Source organism: Wolffia australiana, chromosome 16 (assembly GCF_029677425.1).
Source record: "Wolffia australiana isolate 7733 chromosome 16, ASM2967742v1".
Classification (NCBI taxonomy): domain Eukaryota; kingdom Viridiplantae; phylum Streptophyta; class Magnoliopsida; order Alismatales; family Araceae; genus Wolffia; species Wolffia australiana.
Genome location: NC_135850.1, coordinates 7,726,565 through 7,742,210, shown reverse-complemented (window position 1 = coordinate 7,742,210; position 15,646 = coordinate 7,726,565). Strand labels below are relative to the sequence as shown.

The following is a 15,646-nucleotide window of genomic DNA, read 5'->3' as shown; positions in this document are numbered from 1 at the left end:
ATCACTAAGTACTTGTATTTGGCTTCATCATTGTAGACATGACCCCATACAAGTAGAGCCTTATTATCCTTACGAACATGACTGAACTAAACGAATCTCTTAAAAACATGACTGATGTAATTAAACTATAAATTATAGGGCTACCACAAAGTAAATGATGAAGAAATAGAACTTATAGGCGACAGGAAGAATACATGATTGAACCTGTACCCATGTACTGGTAAAAAATTGACTTTGGGCACTGTGCGTGTTATGTGTTTACTTACAAATATATGAACAAGATCGTGAGCAACACTAAACACAGACTGGTTGCCTGATTCTTGATCATCTAGATGTACTTTTTCTTAATAATCATCTAGATTATTAAGTAATGCTTTGTTGGAATCCTTGAAGATCTATAATATAGAAATCAATGATCTGGCCTGTGCAAATAAATGGGCGTGATGGAGAACAAATCGCCTCAAAAGTGCCATCAAGTACCCCAAATATGTGAAGCACTGTCTTGTGAAATGCTTTGCAATCCCAATTCTGTGATTTCCTCTCACTGCCAAAATCATCAACTTACTCTGCAAATGAAAATCAACTTACTCTGTAATCGACCATGACCTAGAGATCATTATGAATGTGAGGGAATACCTGTCATTTAACAGTCTTCCTGAGCTTCTGCAAGAATGCCAATGTCTTTTCATAAGAGGGATCGGCACGGCTCACTGGTTTGCAGGAGTTGATGTGATCAGTGGCATCGAGAACCTGTTTCAAAAAATTGGGAAAATTCAAGTACTGGTACATCTCTCTTTCCTTTTTCAAGATGAAGTTTTTCATATTTTTCAAATTCATAACAAAATTCTCTTGATAGTTTCTTGCAAATTTTGGTGAATCTGAGATGGGAGGGCATTAAAAGCAGGAATAAATAAATAGAAAATAAAGGGTCGGCCCTAAAGACCTTATGCGTACTTATTCATACTTATTTATCATATCAAGAGGGTCACCAATTTTGTGTGCTTTCCCCTATCTTTCTTCAACGAAAATAGCAAATGGGGGGCCTGAAAACTTACAATAATATCCCCAAAACCTGGGTATGCAGATTCAATGGGCACAACCTCCATCCTTACAGCCCAACCGCCATATCCTTCTACAATGGGTGTGACTAGAGTCTGCGACGAATCATTTGTTCTAATTAGCAAAAATAATAAATTTGAATGAAGAAGATTTTTATATTGAATTCCAAAGAGCATAAAATAAACCAATATATACATCTATCATCACCTCACTAAAACTAAGCACATCAAGAAATCCTTTGTTGAACCGTTGGCGGACAAACTCATTTAGTTCAACTAGTTTTGGAGAGCCACTTCTGAGCTCTCCAATCTGAAAGGAAACCCAAATAAAAAAAATGTAAGTTAATGACACATAAATCAGCAACTCTATTTATTTAGTGAATTTTTTTTTGAAAGCATTAAGTGAATTTTTTGTGCTCATACAGTTGGGGCTGGACGAAACACATAACCCATACGCCAAGGCACATCTGCAAGCTTGCTGCCAAAATGTGGACAGCTGTAAAATACCTATCATATATTAAAAAAATTTAATTAGAACTAAACATGTAAAGCACTTCCAAACTCTATGGAAGGAAAACATACAATTCCGATAGTATTGTCGACAAAATGGTCGAGATTGTTCACTTTGGCATGGTGAAGCATCTGCTTGACGACGAGACCACCCATGCTGCAAGTTGTACGAAGAAGAAGACAGTAATTTAACAGCTTTTAGAACTTGTCATTTCACAAATTAATAAAATTTGAACCAATTTACCATTTTCAAAACTTAACCATTTTTTTGCCATTCTGACATTAAGTGTTAGTAACTAGAGCCAAATTTTTACCCTTTCCTGCCAAAAGAGCCCACCATCTAGCATACACTTTCAGATCTCAATGGGCGAGGCTAACAACAGACGGGCGACGTTATCCTTATGTTTTCTTCTTTGTGACCCCTTCCTCTACTCTCCTCTCCAAGTTACCCCTTCATTCAGATTATGTAAAGCGTTTGGGTGACTAAAAGCACACAGCTACAAGAAAGCTGTATTGCTCGGTAATAATTATTGTTAGACATAGGCGTTTACTAAGTTGCTTATGTACGTGATATTGGGCCATCCATCCTCTATTGGGCTCATATCAGATCTTTGTTTTTTATTTTTATTTCTTCGGATGTAGCTGGTAGCAAAACAGGCCGTCCCATTGTGATTAGTAAGATTTTGCATTCTACAAACCTTACTTTCACATTTGTACATGCATCAATTTTAACTAGTAGACAGACCGGATCAGTTTTAATGAAAGCACTATTTTAGGGTTGCAGAAATCGGAGAAATCAAAATGGAAGGGATTCATGTTATCTCCAACGGAATAAACTGCTGCCCTTTAATCGACTGAAACCACCGCAAGACAAAAGTATGCTCTAGATGCACAAAGATCTTTTTTTTTGAAATTTAGATGCACAAAGATAGCCATAACAGAGGACCACATCAAGCCAGATAAACACTACAAGACGGTGATCTCACAGATTCATGTAGGGAAGATGAGGCCTAAATTAGAATTTTTGTCATTGAAAAAGACTTCTTGGCTGGGAACGCTCTTGTAAAATTACCTGTGAGTCACAAAAACTACAGGATGATCTCCAATGCCTGCTGCAACCAACTTGTCAAGGAGCCTAGAGCTGACTTCCTGCACAACCTTGACCCATCAGTACACGAGTAAAAAGCACAAGGATTCGACGTCCACAAATAAATCCAATATTTCTAATGTTCCAAGTAAACAAATGATCCAGTAATAACAGAAAAAAATTGCAAAGAAATCACAGTACAATAATAATTATGACGTAAGCATAAAAGAACCGTTGATTCCAGGCCAAAAACGAGATGGAAGAACAAACCTGAAGAGGCAAACTGGCTCCAGACCATTGACTCAGATTCGTCTGTAAGGATCACTTAATTAGACATTTATGTTTATCATACAATGAAACACATAATGGCACCAAATGAATAGAAGCTTCGATGAGACTGGGAAGCCTTGAGGGAAATAATCATTGTAATTTGTAAGTACTTATGTTTGTACTTGATTTTTGATACCTTGTACTTAACAGAGAATAGACGAGCTTCAGGCAAATCAGCTGCAAGCCATTCCTTTGGCCAACATGTACCTTGTCTCCCTGCCTCTTGATCAATCTTCTCAATCAGGCCTGCTCTACTGGTTGTAGACGATTTATTATCTGCTATCCGCCAAGATTTGAAAGGGCCACCTCGTAATCCATGAATAAATACCACATCCATTACTGGAGGACTAACATTTTCTTTTGTATCAGAGACCTCATCACCGATAGTTCTATTACTTTCATCAAATGAATTACGTACAATGTCACTGCTTCTACTGAGATGTTTCCAGTTTGGAGACTCAGGATTAAGGAAAAAGATCATGTCATCATATCTGGGGCACCTGGAAGAAGCAACTACAGGCAGGCCATCTTTTGAATCTCCCAGAACTTTCTCCGTAAAAAAGACGTTTAAAAGAATGGCTCTGGCATAACTTTGAATCTTGAGGTCATCGCACCCCTGAATCTTCCCGTTTGCACAATCCTCAAGCCACTTGCAAAGAGTCTCATCTTCTGCGATTGTTTTTCTAACCTTTGGAACAAGTGATAGAATCATCAGAAGCCGGGCAGAGTGTTTTCGAATATGTCCTGTGGGAGGAACGCGAACACTTGATGAATCTTTTGCATCAGTGGCAGATGCTTCTCCAGGAGTATCTGGATCTTGTTCTCGAGACTCAACCATGCGTGAAGCATCGTAAGCCTCGATGGCAGCAAGTCTTTCAAAATCATCTTGCAGAAGAAATCTTCGCAGGATGGAAAAAGCTCCAAAGTCTGCTATTTTGTTTTGGCTGTCGAAATCATCAGCACACAGCTCAGTCAATGCTTTAATGCCCCTGAGAGTAGCTAAAGCAGAATCTGCGGCATCAACTTTGGTCAACTTTTCTTTTTTGATGCTTTTTACCGTCGCAGAAAATGGTTCAAGGGACAGAAAATCGTCATAAGGAAACCGAAAAGAAGAATCCAAATAAGCTTCCCGGTTATTCAGGGCTAAAGTGGCAACCGTCACGGCTAACTGGTTTGTGATCTGCGCAGCTGAAACAATATTTGATTGATCCATCTGAGTCTGCAAAAATCAGAAGCAAAAGCATCTGTCGTCAAAGAATAATATAAGATACTAATCAAGAAACAATTAAAGAACGTAAAACTGGAATCTAAAAGTTCAAGATCATTTCTATGACAATTAAATCCAATAAAATAAAAGAAGTGTTGAAATTTCCTTCGTAATCGGTGGACTATAGTATTTCAATGTAGAAATTAAATACCTGACCTCTAGGGATTGACCATTCCCATAACGGTATTAACTACATTATTGACAGATAACAGTATCGAATCTCGTAAAAGTCCACTGATTACTGATATCTGTCGACTTGGCTTCTTGCTCAGTGAAGGAGTAGGAAGGCGAGAGAGACTGAGAGAAGAAGAAAAGTAATCTTTGTATAACCAAAAAACCACACAAAATACATTGAGTTATCCCTCCCTTTTATAGGGGGGATTAACTAGCCGTTAGTAACGGCTAGTGTTATAACGGCTATAAATCTAGCCGTTATAACTTACCTGAATCCGATAAGGATTCGGGTAATGGGTCTAACCGGACCCGATAATGGATCTACCTACACGAATATAGAGAGAGAGATAATTATTGTTTTAGGCTTATATTTCCGCCTTACATTTAACAATATCATTATCAGCTGATGGATATCCGTATGACAAAAATGGGTAGTGGGTACCAATACCAATACTGGCATCCGCTAACTGACGTAATGTATGATATTATTATGGATATCGGATATCAGTCATCTACCTATGCTTTCATCTCACAAGTAGTGATGTCCGCTAACAATCAGCAGTCAAGCATTCAGTCTTCTTTGTCTGCGCAAAGTCTTCTTTTACTACTATCAGTAGGCACCTGTGTTGTTTTCTTGATGCATAGTCTTCTCATCATGCAGTCGGACACTGCACTCACCATCTCCAGTCTATCCACGCTGCTTTTCTACAGTGGTCCACCATCTGAGATCACCATTGACCAGTAAATGGTCAATAAAAGGGAAGAACAATGACCTCTGATAGTGATGCAATCCTTGTCATATCGACAACTAGTTTGTCATTTAAGCCCTACAGGGGTTTTTTGTCACTTTCCACTATGCTTGTATTTCCCCTTAAATAGGGAGCCCTCCCGAAAGAAGGCCAGACAAGAGGTATATCCAAGTTGGATCTTCTTTGTTTCCAACGTGCGGTGTAGCTCCTCCCGACAGTCCTTCCATGAGCAACGTCCGTTCTGCCAGGGGATCTCCGCTCCCTCCGCCGACGATCAATTCCTGCATGTTCTGCCTCCCTTCCTGCTCTCTCCTTGAAAGGAACTCGCAGGTTCTAATCAGACATCAAGAGATCTACAGATCACAAGATGGTTTCAGACTATCCCGCACTTGAATGATTTCAACTACCGTCACTGGAGCCTGTCAGCTCTTTAGTTTGTCAGGCCTGAGGAATTATTGGGCATTTAATTGCTCCACTAACTGTTTACCCCACGCTGATACCAAGTCTTCTTTCCTGCAGTAGATTTGGCCATGGATAAGACGTCTATGGCTACTCAGATGGGAAGCACCAAGCAGTAGACCTCAGCTTGGCAGGAGCATTGACGACTCACGAACCGAGAATTTCAAGGCAGCAAGGATCAAGGGCTGTGCTATCCGAGCAATAGGTACTTTACCCCAAGACATTGCTGCTGTAAGGACCCCCACATTGCCCTTGTTTTAGGGGATTCCTCCGATGAGGCGTTGACCAAGGAAGAGGCACCAGCTTGAAGAAAAATTGATATGAGAGGGGGGTGTTTTGACATGATCCCATCCCAATTGTATCTAGAATCATTTTCATCATTTCAGCCACTAGGAGAATTTTAGTAATTTCTTTTTCAGTTAGTCTTCCGTTGAAATAGATGTAGTCCTCCTCGGTAGAGGCCAGCCAAGAATCATTTGGAGAAGTTACAAATTGTCTCCATCTCCTTTGCCATGACCTTTTCCTCCCTGAGGCCCTCTGCAGAAGATCTTCCTTCTGTGGAGAAAAGCCCATACGACCTTGCGGCAGAATCAGAGTAGATTTAACCCATGGGGGCATTTTAGTATTAAAGAACCTATGATTTATGAAAAATACACTGGGAAATCAAGAAGGAAGTTAAGGAGGTATGATGAAGAACCAGTGCAGAGGTGCAAGAAATCTAGAGTGCTGCATGTCCGAGGAATTTTTCTCCCTGAACTTTCCTCTTCCATTCCTCTTTATTGTTTCAAGGGCCCACGTTATTTGAGATCTAAGACCAACTTTGGAAGGTTCAATCTATTGAGCCCAAAGATAAAATGATGATAACTAAAATGATAAAATAAAGCCCGTGGACTGTTTAGCCATGTAAGAGATTGTAATAAGAGGGCCAGTCTGCAGTTCTCTATTTCAACAAGAAGTGTTGTGAGCGCAAGGATCTGGAAGCTGGGGTGTCACAGGATAGAAACAAAATAACACTTTCAAATCTCATTTTACAACAATGGGCCCTACCCTTTTTATAGGGTTTGGGAAATCACGAAATTACAGGATAGTTCTAGAATTAGAACTTTCTAGATGATTAGAGGGGATTGAGCTAATGGGCTTCACTCGTACAGGCCCACTATAGCTTAATAAGAGAGAGAAATATAGGAGAGAGAGAGAGAGGGAGAGAACTTCTTCAGCTGACAGGGGGCATTATGGTACCAACTGGTAAAGTCTAAAGCATAATCCCAAAACCGTTTTCGGCCAGTTCCATTATTTTCATTAGGATTATTTTCTTTAAATACACATAGCACTACCCTGAAATGGCAGGCACGAAGATGTAATGAGAGGGCCGGTCAGTATATGATATACTGCCTAAAAGTTGCACGGGCCCCAATCTGGACCTGTACCACCATTGCATCATCTTTATATCTTTTCTCAATCTTTCATTTTATTCAATTTCCATTATACTTCAAGAATTCCTTCCTAGAGAGAGATATACATCAATGTCTCCGCCATGATGCAATAGTGGTACATCTGGACCTGTACCACGACTGCATCACCTTTATTATCTTTTCTCAGTCTCTTGAGAGCATTAGGTCTTCCCTACAGAAAGTGAAGCCATGCCTACAAAAGAACTCTGAAGGAGCACCTCTTACATTGTGTTTGTCTTGTTAGTCATTCCTGTTTTAAGCCACCTGCATCCTCAGTTCTCTCTCCATTTATCAATTGCAATTATTGAGATATTGTATTATGCCTCAGGGATAGGAACACAATTTCGTAAAACGTAAAAACATAAAATATAAAACGGGAGAACTACCACAGGGGCCAATTATGGAGATAGTCATTTTATTATGCCTCAGGGATAGGAACACAATTTCGTAAAACGTAAAAACATAAAATATAAAACGGGAGAACTACCACAGGGGCCAATGTATATACACTAGTTTTTGACGACGATGACAAAAATCATCGTCAATTGTCATCATCCTCCGCAACTTGAGCAACAGTGATGAAGTTATCATCATCTCTTGACGTCTGAGATTAACAGAGGGAGAGTGATGAGTCGACGACAAGACAAAATCATTGTCGTCATCCTGGCAAGGACAAATGTCATGGACGATGATGACTCATCATCATCCTCTTGCCATCGTCATCGGTGATGGTATACACATTCACAATCAAGAATTAATTTCGAAATCATTTCACTGTATTGTCTCCGATAAATTTCATATGCATTGTAAGTCCAAAACATAACCAGATACAAGACAAATTCTGCTGATATTTTGGATACTGATGATAAAACGGAAATACCTTCACTTTATCAGTCTTTTGCGGCACACTTGCCCGAGTAACTTTGTTAGCATTGAGAACTTCATGTATCATTAAAGTGAGCCAGCCCTGAGATATCAGTATCGAAGATGGCCCATAATCATCAAGAACACAAGAAAGGATATTTTGGGCAGACGAGCGTGTAGGCTCTGAAGATACTTGAGAAAAAACCCAGCGAAATAGAATACCAGACCACCAATGACTTTCCTGAAGGGAGAGATGCATATCGCCCGTACAAAGGAATTCCATGGCCCGAGCCATTGCTTCCTGCAACTGCTGATGCTTCTCTGACTGCTTTGCTGCTTCCCTCATGAGGTGAAGCCCACGGTCCATCACCATAGACTTAGCATGGATACTTCTCTCAATAGACACGAGGAAAGCAGACAGCGCTACATGCGCAAGTTCATGATCATCAGCTTTACTCGCCTCACAAACAGAGGAAAGAAGACTGAAACCCCACTCAGGAACAGAACTAGTGAGAGGTAGACTGGGATCTTCTAAAAGAACAAGAGCTGCCATGCTCCCATGCCACTTGACAGTCCTCTCTCGTGCTGTGAGTGCAGACAAAACAGCACGACCATCGCTGTCAAGTTCATGAATGCATGACCTATTATGCTTGGATGCCATGGCCCAGTTGGCTATGGCCCACATAGCAAAGGGTACAGCAATATGTTCTCTCTGCAGATCATCCCAAAGTCCTGGTACAGAAAAAACATCGGAGTGTTGTGATCTCAAGGAACTGGCCTGTTTTTCCTGAAGCACAAGTGAATGCCCAAGAACAAGAGGATCATCCTTCCTGGAGAAACCCAGGACTGTGGGCCCACCAAGGATTTTTAATCCAATACTGCGAATTCCAGTTCCTCCATCATCATCGTCATCATCATCATTGTCATCATCTCCACTATGATCATGTCCGTAGACATGCATACCACCTTCTTCAATGACCTCGAGAGCAGCGGCAATATCCTGAATATCAGCATTCCCTGGCAAAGATGGCCGAAAGGACACTCGTCCCAAATTCTCACAGTTCGAGGTTACGATATCCATGATGGAAGCCACAAGCATGCTCCTTCCCTTGAAGATATCCAGGCCGTCCAGTGGCCTGTGATTGAATTTCTGCATAAATACCCCCCCACATGGTGAAATCACTCTATAACCCTCAAAAGGTAAAACACAAGCAAAAGAGAAGAATAATGCTAAGCTTCCACACATTCATAATTGAGAACAAGAATGAAATCCTGGAAATGATGCCAGTTTCAGACTTAGATTTCTTGACATTGAATCACCATTGAAGCACCAGAAAACTTTCATATGCAAAACACAATGGAAACTCGATAATTCTGGGAGATGTTCATAAAGTTTTAAAGATTTCCCAATCACCACACCCACTGATTGCGCAAATAATCCTCAATTTTCCAGAAAACAAGTTACTCTCCATTCTTCATCAAAGAGGATGCAAAATTATGCCGAAAAACTTTCATACACAAAACACAATGGAAACAGGATAATTCTGGGTGCTGTTATTCAGAAGGTTTCAAATATTTCCCAGTCACCACACCACTGTTTAAGCAAATAATCCTCATTTTTCCAGAAAAAAAATTGCTATTCCATTCTTCATCAGAGAGGATGAAAATTCGAAGGCCGAGCATATTTCTTATATACAACGTAAACAGGATAATTCAGGATGCTGTTATTCAGAAGGTTTCAAAGATTTCCCAATCACCACACCACTGTTCGAGCAAATAATCCTCAGATCTCCAGAAAACAAATTGTTCCTCCATTCTTCATCAAAGAGGATGAAAATTTGATTGCCGAAAAACTTTCATATACAAAAACACAATGGAAACAGGATAATTCTGGGTGCTGTTATTCAGAAAGTTTCAAAGATTTCCCAATCACCACGCCCACTGTTTGCGCAAATAATCCTCAATTTTACAGAAAACAAATTGTTCTTCCATTTTTCATCAAAAAGGACGAAAAAATTTGATTGCCGATCAGATTTCTGAATCTACGATTACCTTCGATCGCTTCGGCTGGAAGGAGAAGATGAACCGCAGTAAATTGGGGACGGCGCGAGGCCGGCTGAGGACCGCCTCGCAGACATTGGGGTCAGCAATCAAGCACGCCAGCGCCCTCGCCGACTCCGCCTGCGTCCCATAATGCTCTCTCCCCTTCCTCCCAGACGGCCTGGCCACAGTTTCCAACAGCCAATCCACCACGGCACCACCGCCCGCGGCGACAATGGCGGCACGCCGGCCTTCGTTGGCAGCGGCGATGTCCGCCACGAACGCCGCCACCCGGAGCTCGAACTCCTTCTGCACTTCTTCATTGGCCGAAGACAAGAGCGAGGCCAGAGACTTATATAGGACTCCCGCGGCGGCCGCTGTCTGCTTCACGCTGGCCAGGGACTTCTCCAGCGCGGTCTCCAGCTCGCCGTGGATCTTCTCCGCCCGACCCATTACGCTATCTCGGACGGAGGTGGAGTAGAAGAGGCCGCCGAGGGCAAGGGCGGAGAGAAGGGCGAAGGAGAAGAGGGGGAAGGAAGAGCGGGAGGTGGAAGGGGAAAGGGGAGAGATGGGCTGCTGCGGGGGTAGGTTAAGAGGGGGCTTCTCTGCTGCGCAGCGAGGAGGGAATCGATGGAGGAGGCGGATGAAGGCGGGGCCGGCGCGGGGGGAAGAGCGCCGGAAGAAGATGGTGATCATGTCGGCTTCCCAGGAGAGCGCCTGGCTCTGGCGATCGCCATAGCTTCCGAGCTTGCTTGCCCACCTCCTGGAATCGCCCCTGGGGAAGTGGGCAGGGGCCAAAATCTCTCCTTTCACCTCGGAACGGGCAACTGAAGGAATGCCTTTGTTGTACCTTCCGTTCCGTTCAGCCACAGCCTACCATGTTTGGATGTGATTTACACTAGTTTTTCAAGTGTCATTTGTCTGTTCCATCATCCCTTATGTCAACTTAGTTTGCACTTTAAACCTTGTGTCAAAACTAGACACGTTGCGATTGAAAGTCGGGAGAGAAAAGAAGGAAACAAACAGAAAATCTTGTATTCATCAGAAAAGAGAAGAACTAGAAGAGAAAGATAGATGATCCCTCGGACTCTGTTCTCTCCCCTTTATATGAGGAGGAGGTGAGTTAGACGTGGATCGCGGGTGACGGAATAACCGTCGACGAGACATGGTCGTGGATTGGTTCCTACCCCATGTCAAGTCGTGGGTCGTTCAGTTGATTCGGGAGATCCGCAGATTGAATAAGTCCTCCTGGTGTGTCAATAGCGGTTGAGCGACGGTTGGGAGCGGAGGACTGACATTCTCCCCCACCTGATAAAGTCTGCATCCTCGTTGACGATCGGAGAAGCTCAAACTCCCGCAACTGGCATTTGAATTTCCACAGATTTTTCTCTTCTTCCCATGTTGCATCTTCTTCCGACTGGCCGCTCCATAGGATTAAATACTGATGGAGGACCATCTCAAAGAAAACACGCTGGGGCGTCGTCAACCACGCCGGGCAGCTCGAGTCGACACTCGTCATCCGGGGTTCAAGTACTCTGCGTAAGTACTACTATTTTTACTTGCGTTTATTTCGTGTTTGTTTATATTTCTGGACTTGTGGATTGGGCCAACGTTGGGCCCCGTCCTCGTCTCTTTCCTTTTATTTTTCATTTGTATTTCAAATTTGTAAGGAGAGGCCAAACCACGTCTCGCGACGGTTCGTCCTCCCCCCACGTTCACTTGGCACCCACCCTCACTATATAAGGGGGATGGCATGCCCAAGGAACCTTTGGAGTCATTTGCTGAAAGTTTCAAGCTTGTGTCTCCCCTACCATAGGACATAGCGTAGGAGGCCTGGCTAACCTCACCCACGTTGAGATCACTCCGTGGCGTAGAGCCCACGTTCTTTCGTCGAGATCACTCCGAGAGAACATGTCTAAGCGCGCCGTCGAGATCACTCCGGTGCGAGGAAAGATCTTCAAGAAGTCGCCGCTGTCTGGAGCCGAATCGTCCTTCGTCGAGATCACTCCGAAGGTGCCTGGAGGTTCGAGACATCGTCGACGCGCCGTCGCCCTGGGATACCCCGCTCCACCAAGGGAGCCTGCCTAGACCCATCAGGAACTCCTCCATCTTGGAAGGTTCTTGGGTGATTCCATAGCCAGGAAACCCCTTCTTGGCCAAGAATTCCCTGTCATCAACCCCAGACCCCGTTGCCCCTCTTCCCCTTCTTCCTACCCGCCTACCCTCTCCTGTATCACCTTCCTTCCGCCCACATTTCCAGCATCCTTGGCACCCCTGCCCAGCCATCTTCCGCCAACCGCCTTCTTCTTGATTCCACCCTGCCGCCCACATCTTTCCACCTCGTCCACCCCACCTAAAGAGACCACCCTCAAATCCAAAAACCATCTCCTGCCGCCAAGAATCCCCACCTCCATAGCCCCGACCTCCCTCTCCTCTCTGACGGCATCTCGCGCCCGTGGGGGCGTTGCTCATCGCCGCCACCATCCTTGGAGTTCCGCCCCGCTGTTGACGTCCAACCTGCTGGTTTCCGCGAGGGAACCTGCCGCTTGCGGCCCTCCTCGCTCGCCTCCGCGTGAGCCCCGGCCACACACGCTTTCGTGGCCACCGCGATCGCCGACGTCGTCAGCCGCGAGCCCCGCTCGTCTCGCGCCCCACGGCGTGTCCCTTGGTCGCCCCCTTCCCTGCGGGCTCGTCTCGCATGCCTACTGCCAGGCGTCCGCGCGCCCTCTTGCCCGTGGGAGCCGCACGGCAGCTGGCTGCGCTCGCGTGGTGCCCGCTCGCCTGAGTGCACCGTCCGCTCAGTGAATCCTTGTGCGCTGCGCACTGGAGACTTCCCCTCAGCCCGGCGCGCACCGTACGCCAGATTATCGTGAATACTACGTGCTTATCTGCCTGCATCGCTGCTCGTTCCTCACCGCCTGTGAGCGCCACCTGCTTGTGGACGTTCTGCCCGGTGCTCGCCTCCGCCCACTCCAGCAGCTCAAGACATGGTTACTACCACTCCAACTCGATCGGTTCCGTCGCCAACGCCGAAAGCTTCCCTGCATCGTGGACTAGCGCTCCTCAGGTACCACTCGTCTCCTCTCCGTCCTTACCAGTATTATTACTACTTGCAGTCCTGTCTTCCGCTATCGCGTCTTCTGCCTACTCATCACTACGAATCTCGAATAGGATAGCCATCTTCGCTGAGCGTAGGATTTCTTGGGGTTGAAGGGCTAACCACTGTCTTAGACGCCGGACACTCCAGGGTCGTCTCCGACCCCTCTCGTCGTAGTCGTCTAGTAGTTCTTATGGGTCATTGGGAGTTTGATCTCAGGATCATTCTCTCCTCTTGGGCCGGCACGGATTGCGCCGTTACACGTTGACCCTCCACTGCTCATTTGTTATCTTACGCTCATCAACTCGCATTTCACAGAATCGCATCATATCCCTGTGACGTAATACGAACCGATCGACCCCGGCCGACGTCGTATTACATCAAATACTCTCTCTTGTGTTGGCTGTGATATCTCCTGCCTCCCTGGATATCACGTCGAGCAAGAATCTTCTCGGTTTTCTCTGGTAACGTCATCGTAATTGTCGGTGGGGGGGCGAAGTACTTTGTTCCTCTCGGGTTCCTCCGGGTCCCAATGATATGACTTCAACAGGGAATCATGGAATACCGGGTGGATAGCCAGCCGCGATGGGAGTTGAAGACGATATGCGACGCGTCCTACCCTTTCCAAAATTTTGAAGGGTCCATCGTGGGGGGGGATGATTCCTTGATGTCAAGTAATTTTTCTAATGGTTTTGTGGTGCGCCGGGAAAATCCGTAGGACTTCCTCTCCTACATGGAAGGAAACCTCCCGCCAATGAGTTTTGGCCGCTATCTTCATTCGTTGTCTTGCTCTTTCTAGATTGTTGCTTGTTGTTTCCAATAGTTCTTCTCTATCTGCTGCAATGCGATCCGCTGCCGGACATTTTGAATCGGTAGAATTGAACAGCAGATTAATCGGCGAATTTGGTTGCCTGCCGATGACCAACTCGAATGTGGAGATTCCAGTGGAGGATGACTGCCGGAGGTTATGAGCAAACTGTGCTATTTCTAGTAAGTCCGGCCACTCTCGCCGGCTAGTACTCACATAATGGTGTAGGAAGTCTTTGAGAATGGCATTGATCTGTTCCGTCTGACCATCTGACTGAGGATGATTAGCTGACGAGAAATGTAGCTGGGTTCCAAACCTGCGGAAGAGTGATGTCCAGAATACTCCGGGTGAAGCAGACATCTCGGTTCGAGATAATGTATTTGGGTAAACCCCAGAGCTTGACGATGTACTGGAAGAAGGTGTCAGCCACCTCCTTTGCTGAGCATGGGTGTCCAATAGGGATGAACATGGCATATTTGGAGAAATGGTCGACAATGACCAATATAGAGTCGAATCCTTGAACTTTTGGCAACCCGGTGATGAAGTCCAAAGAGACAGAGTCCCATGGATGAAGCGGGATCTGTAGAGGTTCCAGAGTGCCACCAATCTTCAGGCATTCTGTTTTTCCCACTTGGCATGTATGGCAAGTTTTTACGAATAATTCAACATCCGCGCTCATCTTGTCCCAAACGAATTGTTGTTGGATCAAGGCTAGCATGCGTTCCTGGTTGGCATAACCAGCCCAAGGCATGTCGTGGCATTCTTTGAGGAGCTGTCGGCAAAGTCCGCCTAAACGAGGAATATAAAAACGTCTTCCTCGACCATAAATCCACCCATCTTCCTTCCAATATTTTTTCGATTTCCCTGCTTTGATCTGAACGAAGAGTTGTTGTACTCCCGTATCATTCTCATAAGTTGTCCGTAGTTGCCTCCAGAATGGTTTGTCCGTCGTAAGTGTTGACAAGGCATTGATCATCGTGGTGAATGGCCGTCGGCTCAATGCATCGGCAACAATTTTAGTTTTCCCAGCTCGATAAAGTATGGAGAAATTGAATTCCGCCAGAAAGTCTTGCCACCGAGTTTGACATCCAGTGAGTGATTTTTGTGTCTGAAGATAGGTACCGGCTATGTTGTCGGTGATGATTGTGATATGGCCATTCAACAGGTAATGATGCCAAACCTTCGGGCAATGGATGATGGCGGTGGTCTTTTTCTCGTGGACTACGCAGTTACGCTCGGCATCTTTGAGTTTTTGGCTCTCGTAGGCAATCGGTGACCCGCTTTGCATAAGAACGCCACCAAGAGCCGTGTCTGATGCATCAGTATAGACTTCAAATGGTAGGGAGAAATCTGGTAGTCGAAGAACATGGTCCCTTGTTACTGCTATCTTCAAATGCTCGAATGCTAGCGGGCATTCTGGTGACCACTTCCACCGCTGGTCTTTCTTCAAGAGGTACGTGAGAGGAGTTGCAGTGCACGAGAAGTTTCCAATAAAACGATGATAGAAACTGGCCAAACCGAGGAAGGATCGTACCTCAGTTACCGATTTAGGGGTTGGCCACTAATTGATAGCTCTGACCTTTGCTGAATCCATGCAGATGTTCCCATTACTGAGAATGTGCCCCAAAAACTCTACCTGACGTTGTCCAAAAACACATTTTTTTTGGGTTGAGGAAGAGCAAATTTGTGGCCAAGATTTCAAAAACCGTCCGCAGATGTGCCTTGTGATCTTCCATGTTGGTGCTATACACC

The 15,646-nt window shown here is 44.9% G+C and overlaps 1 protein-coding gene across 1 annotated transcript; it reads right to left on the bottom strand.

Annotated features, from left to right (window-relative positions):
* Window positions 1-155: 155 nt before the first annotated feature.
* On the bottom strand, window positions 156-10,805 carry LOC144713430 (alpha/beta-Hydrolases superfamily protein). The gene is made up of 11 exons (XM_078587980.1): window positions 10,002-10,805; window positions 7,966-9,099; window positions 3,122-4,204; window positions 2,926-2,967; window positions 2,641-2,717; window positions 1,641-1,725; window positions 1,482-1,565; window positions 1,267-1,368; window positions 1,056-1,154; window positions 637-750; window positions 156-566 (listed from the first exon to the last, which is right to left on the bottom strand). The coding sequence occupies exons 1-10, from the start codon at window positions 10,683-10,685 to the stop codon at window positions 640-642; spliced, it is 3,501 nt and encodes a 1,166-aa protein (XP_078444106.1). The 5' UTR covers window positions 10,686-10,805; the 3' UTR covers window positions 156-566; window positions 637-639.
* Between the last annotated feature and the right edge of the window lie 4,841 nt (window positions 10,806-15,646).

What these genes read in the sequence shown, in the direction of transcription:
- LOC144713430 (XM_078587980.1), bottom strand. Translation starts at nt 10,685, where the DNA reads ATGATCACCATCTTCTTCCGGCGCTCTTCCCCCCGCGCCGGCCCCGCC. An exon ending in TCCAGCCGAAGCGATCGAAG is followed by an intron (nt 9,100 to 10,001) that starts GTAATCGTAGAT and finishes GTATTTATGCAG; the next exon opens with AAATTCAATCACAGGCCACT. An exon ending in ATGTGCTTAGTTTTAGTGAG is followed by an intron (nt 1,155 to 1,266) that starts GTGATGATAGAT and finishes GATTCGTCGCAG; the next exon opens with ACTCTAGTCACACCCATTGT.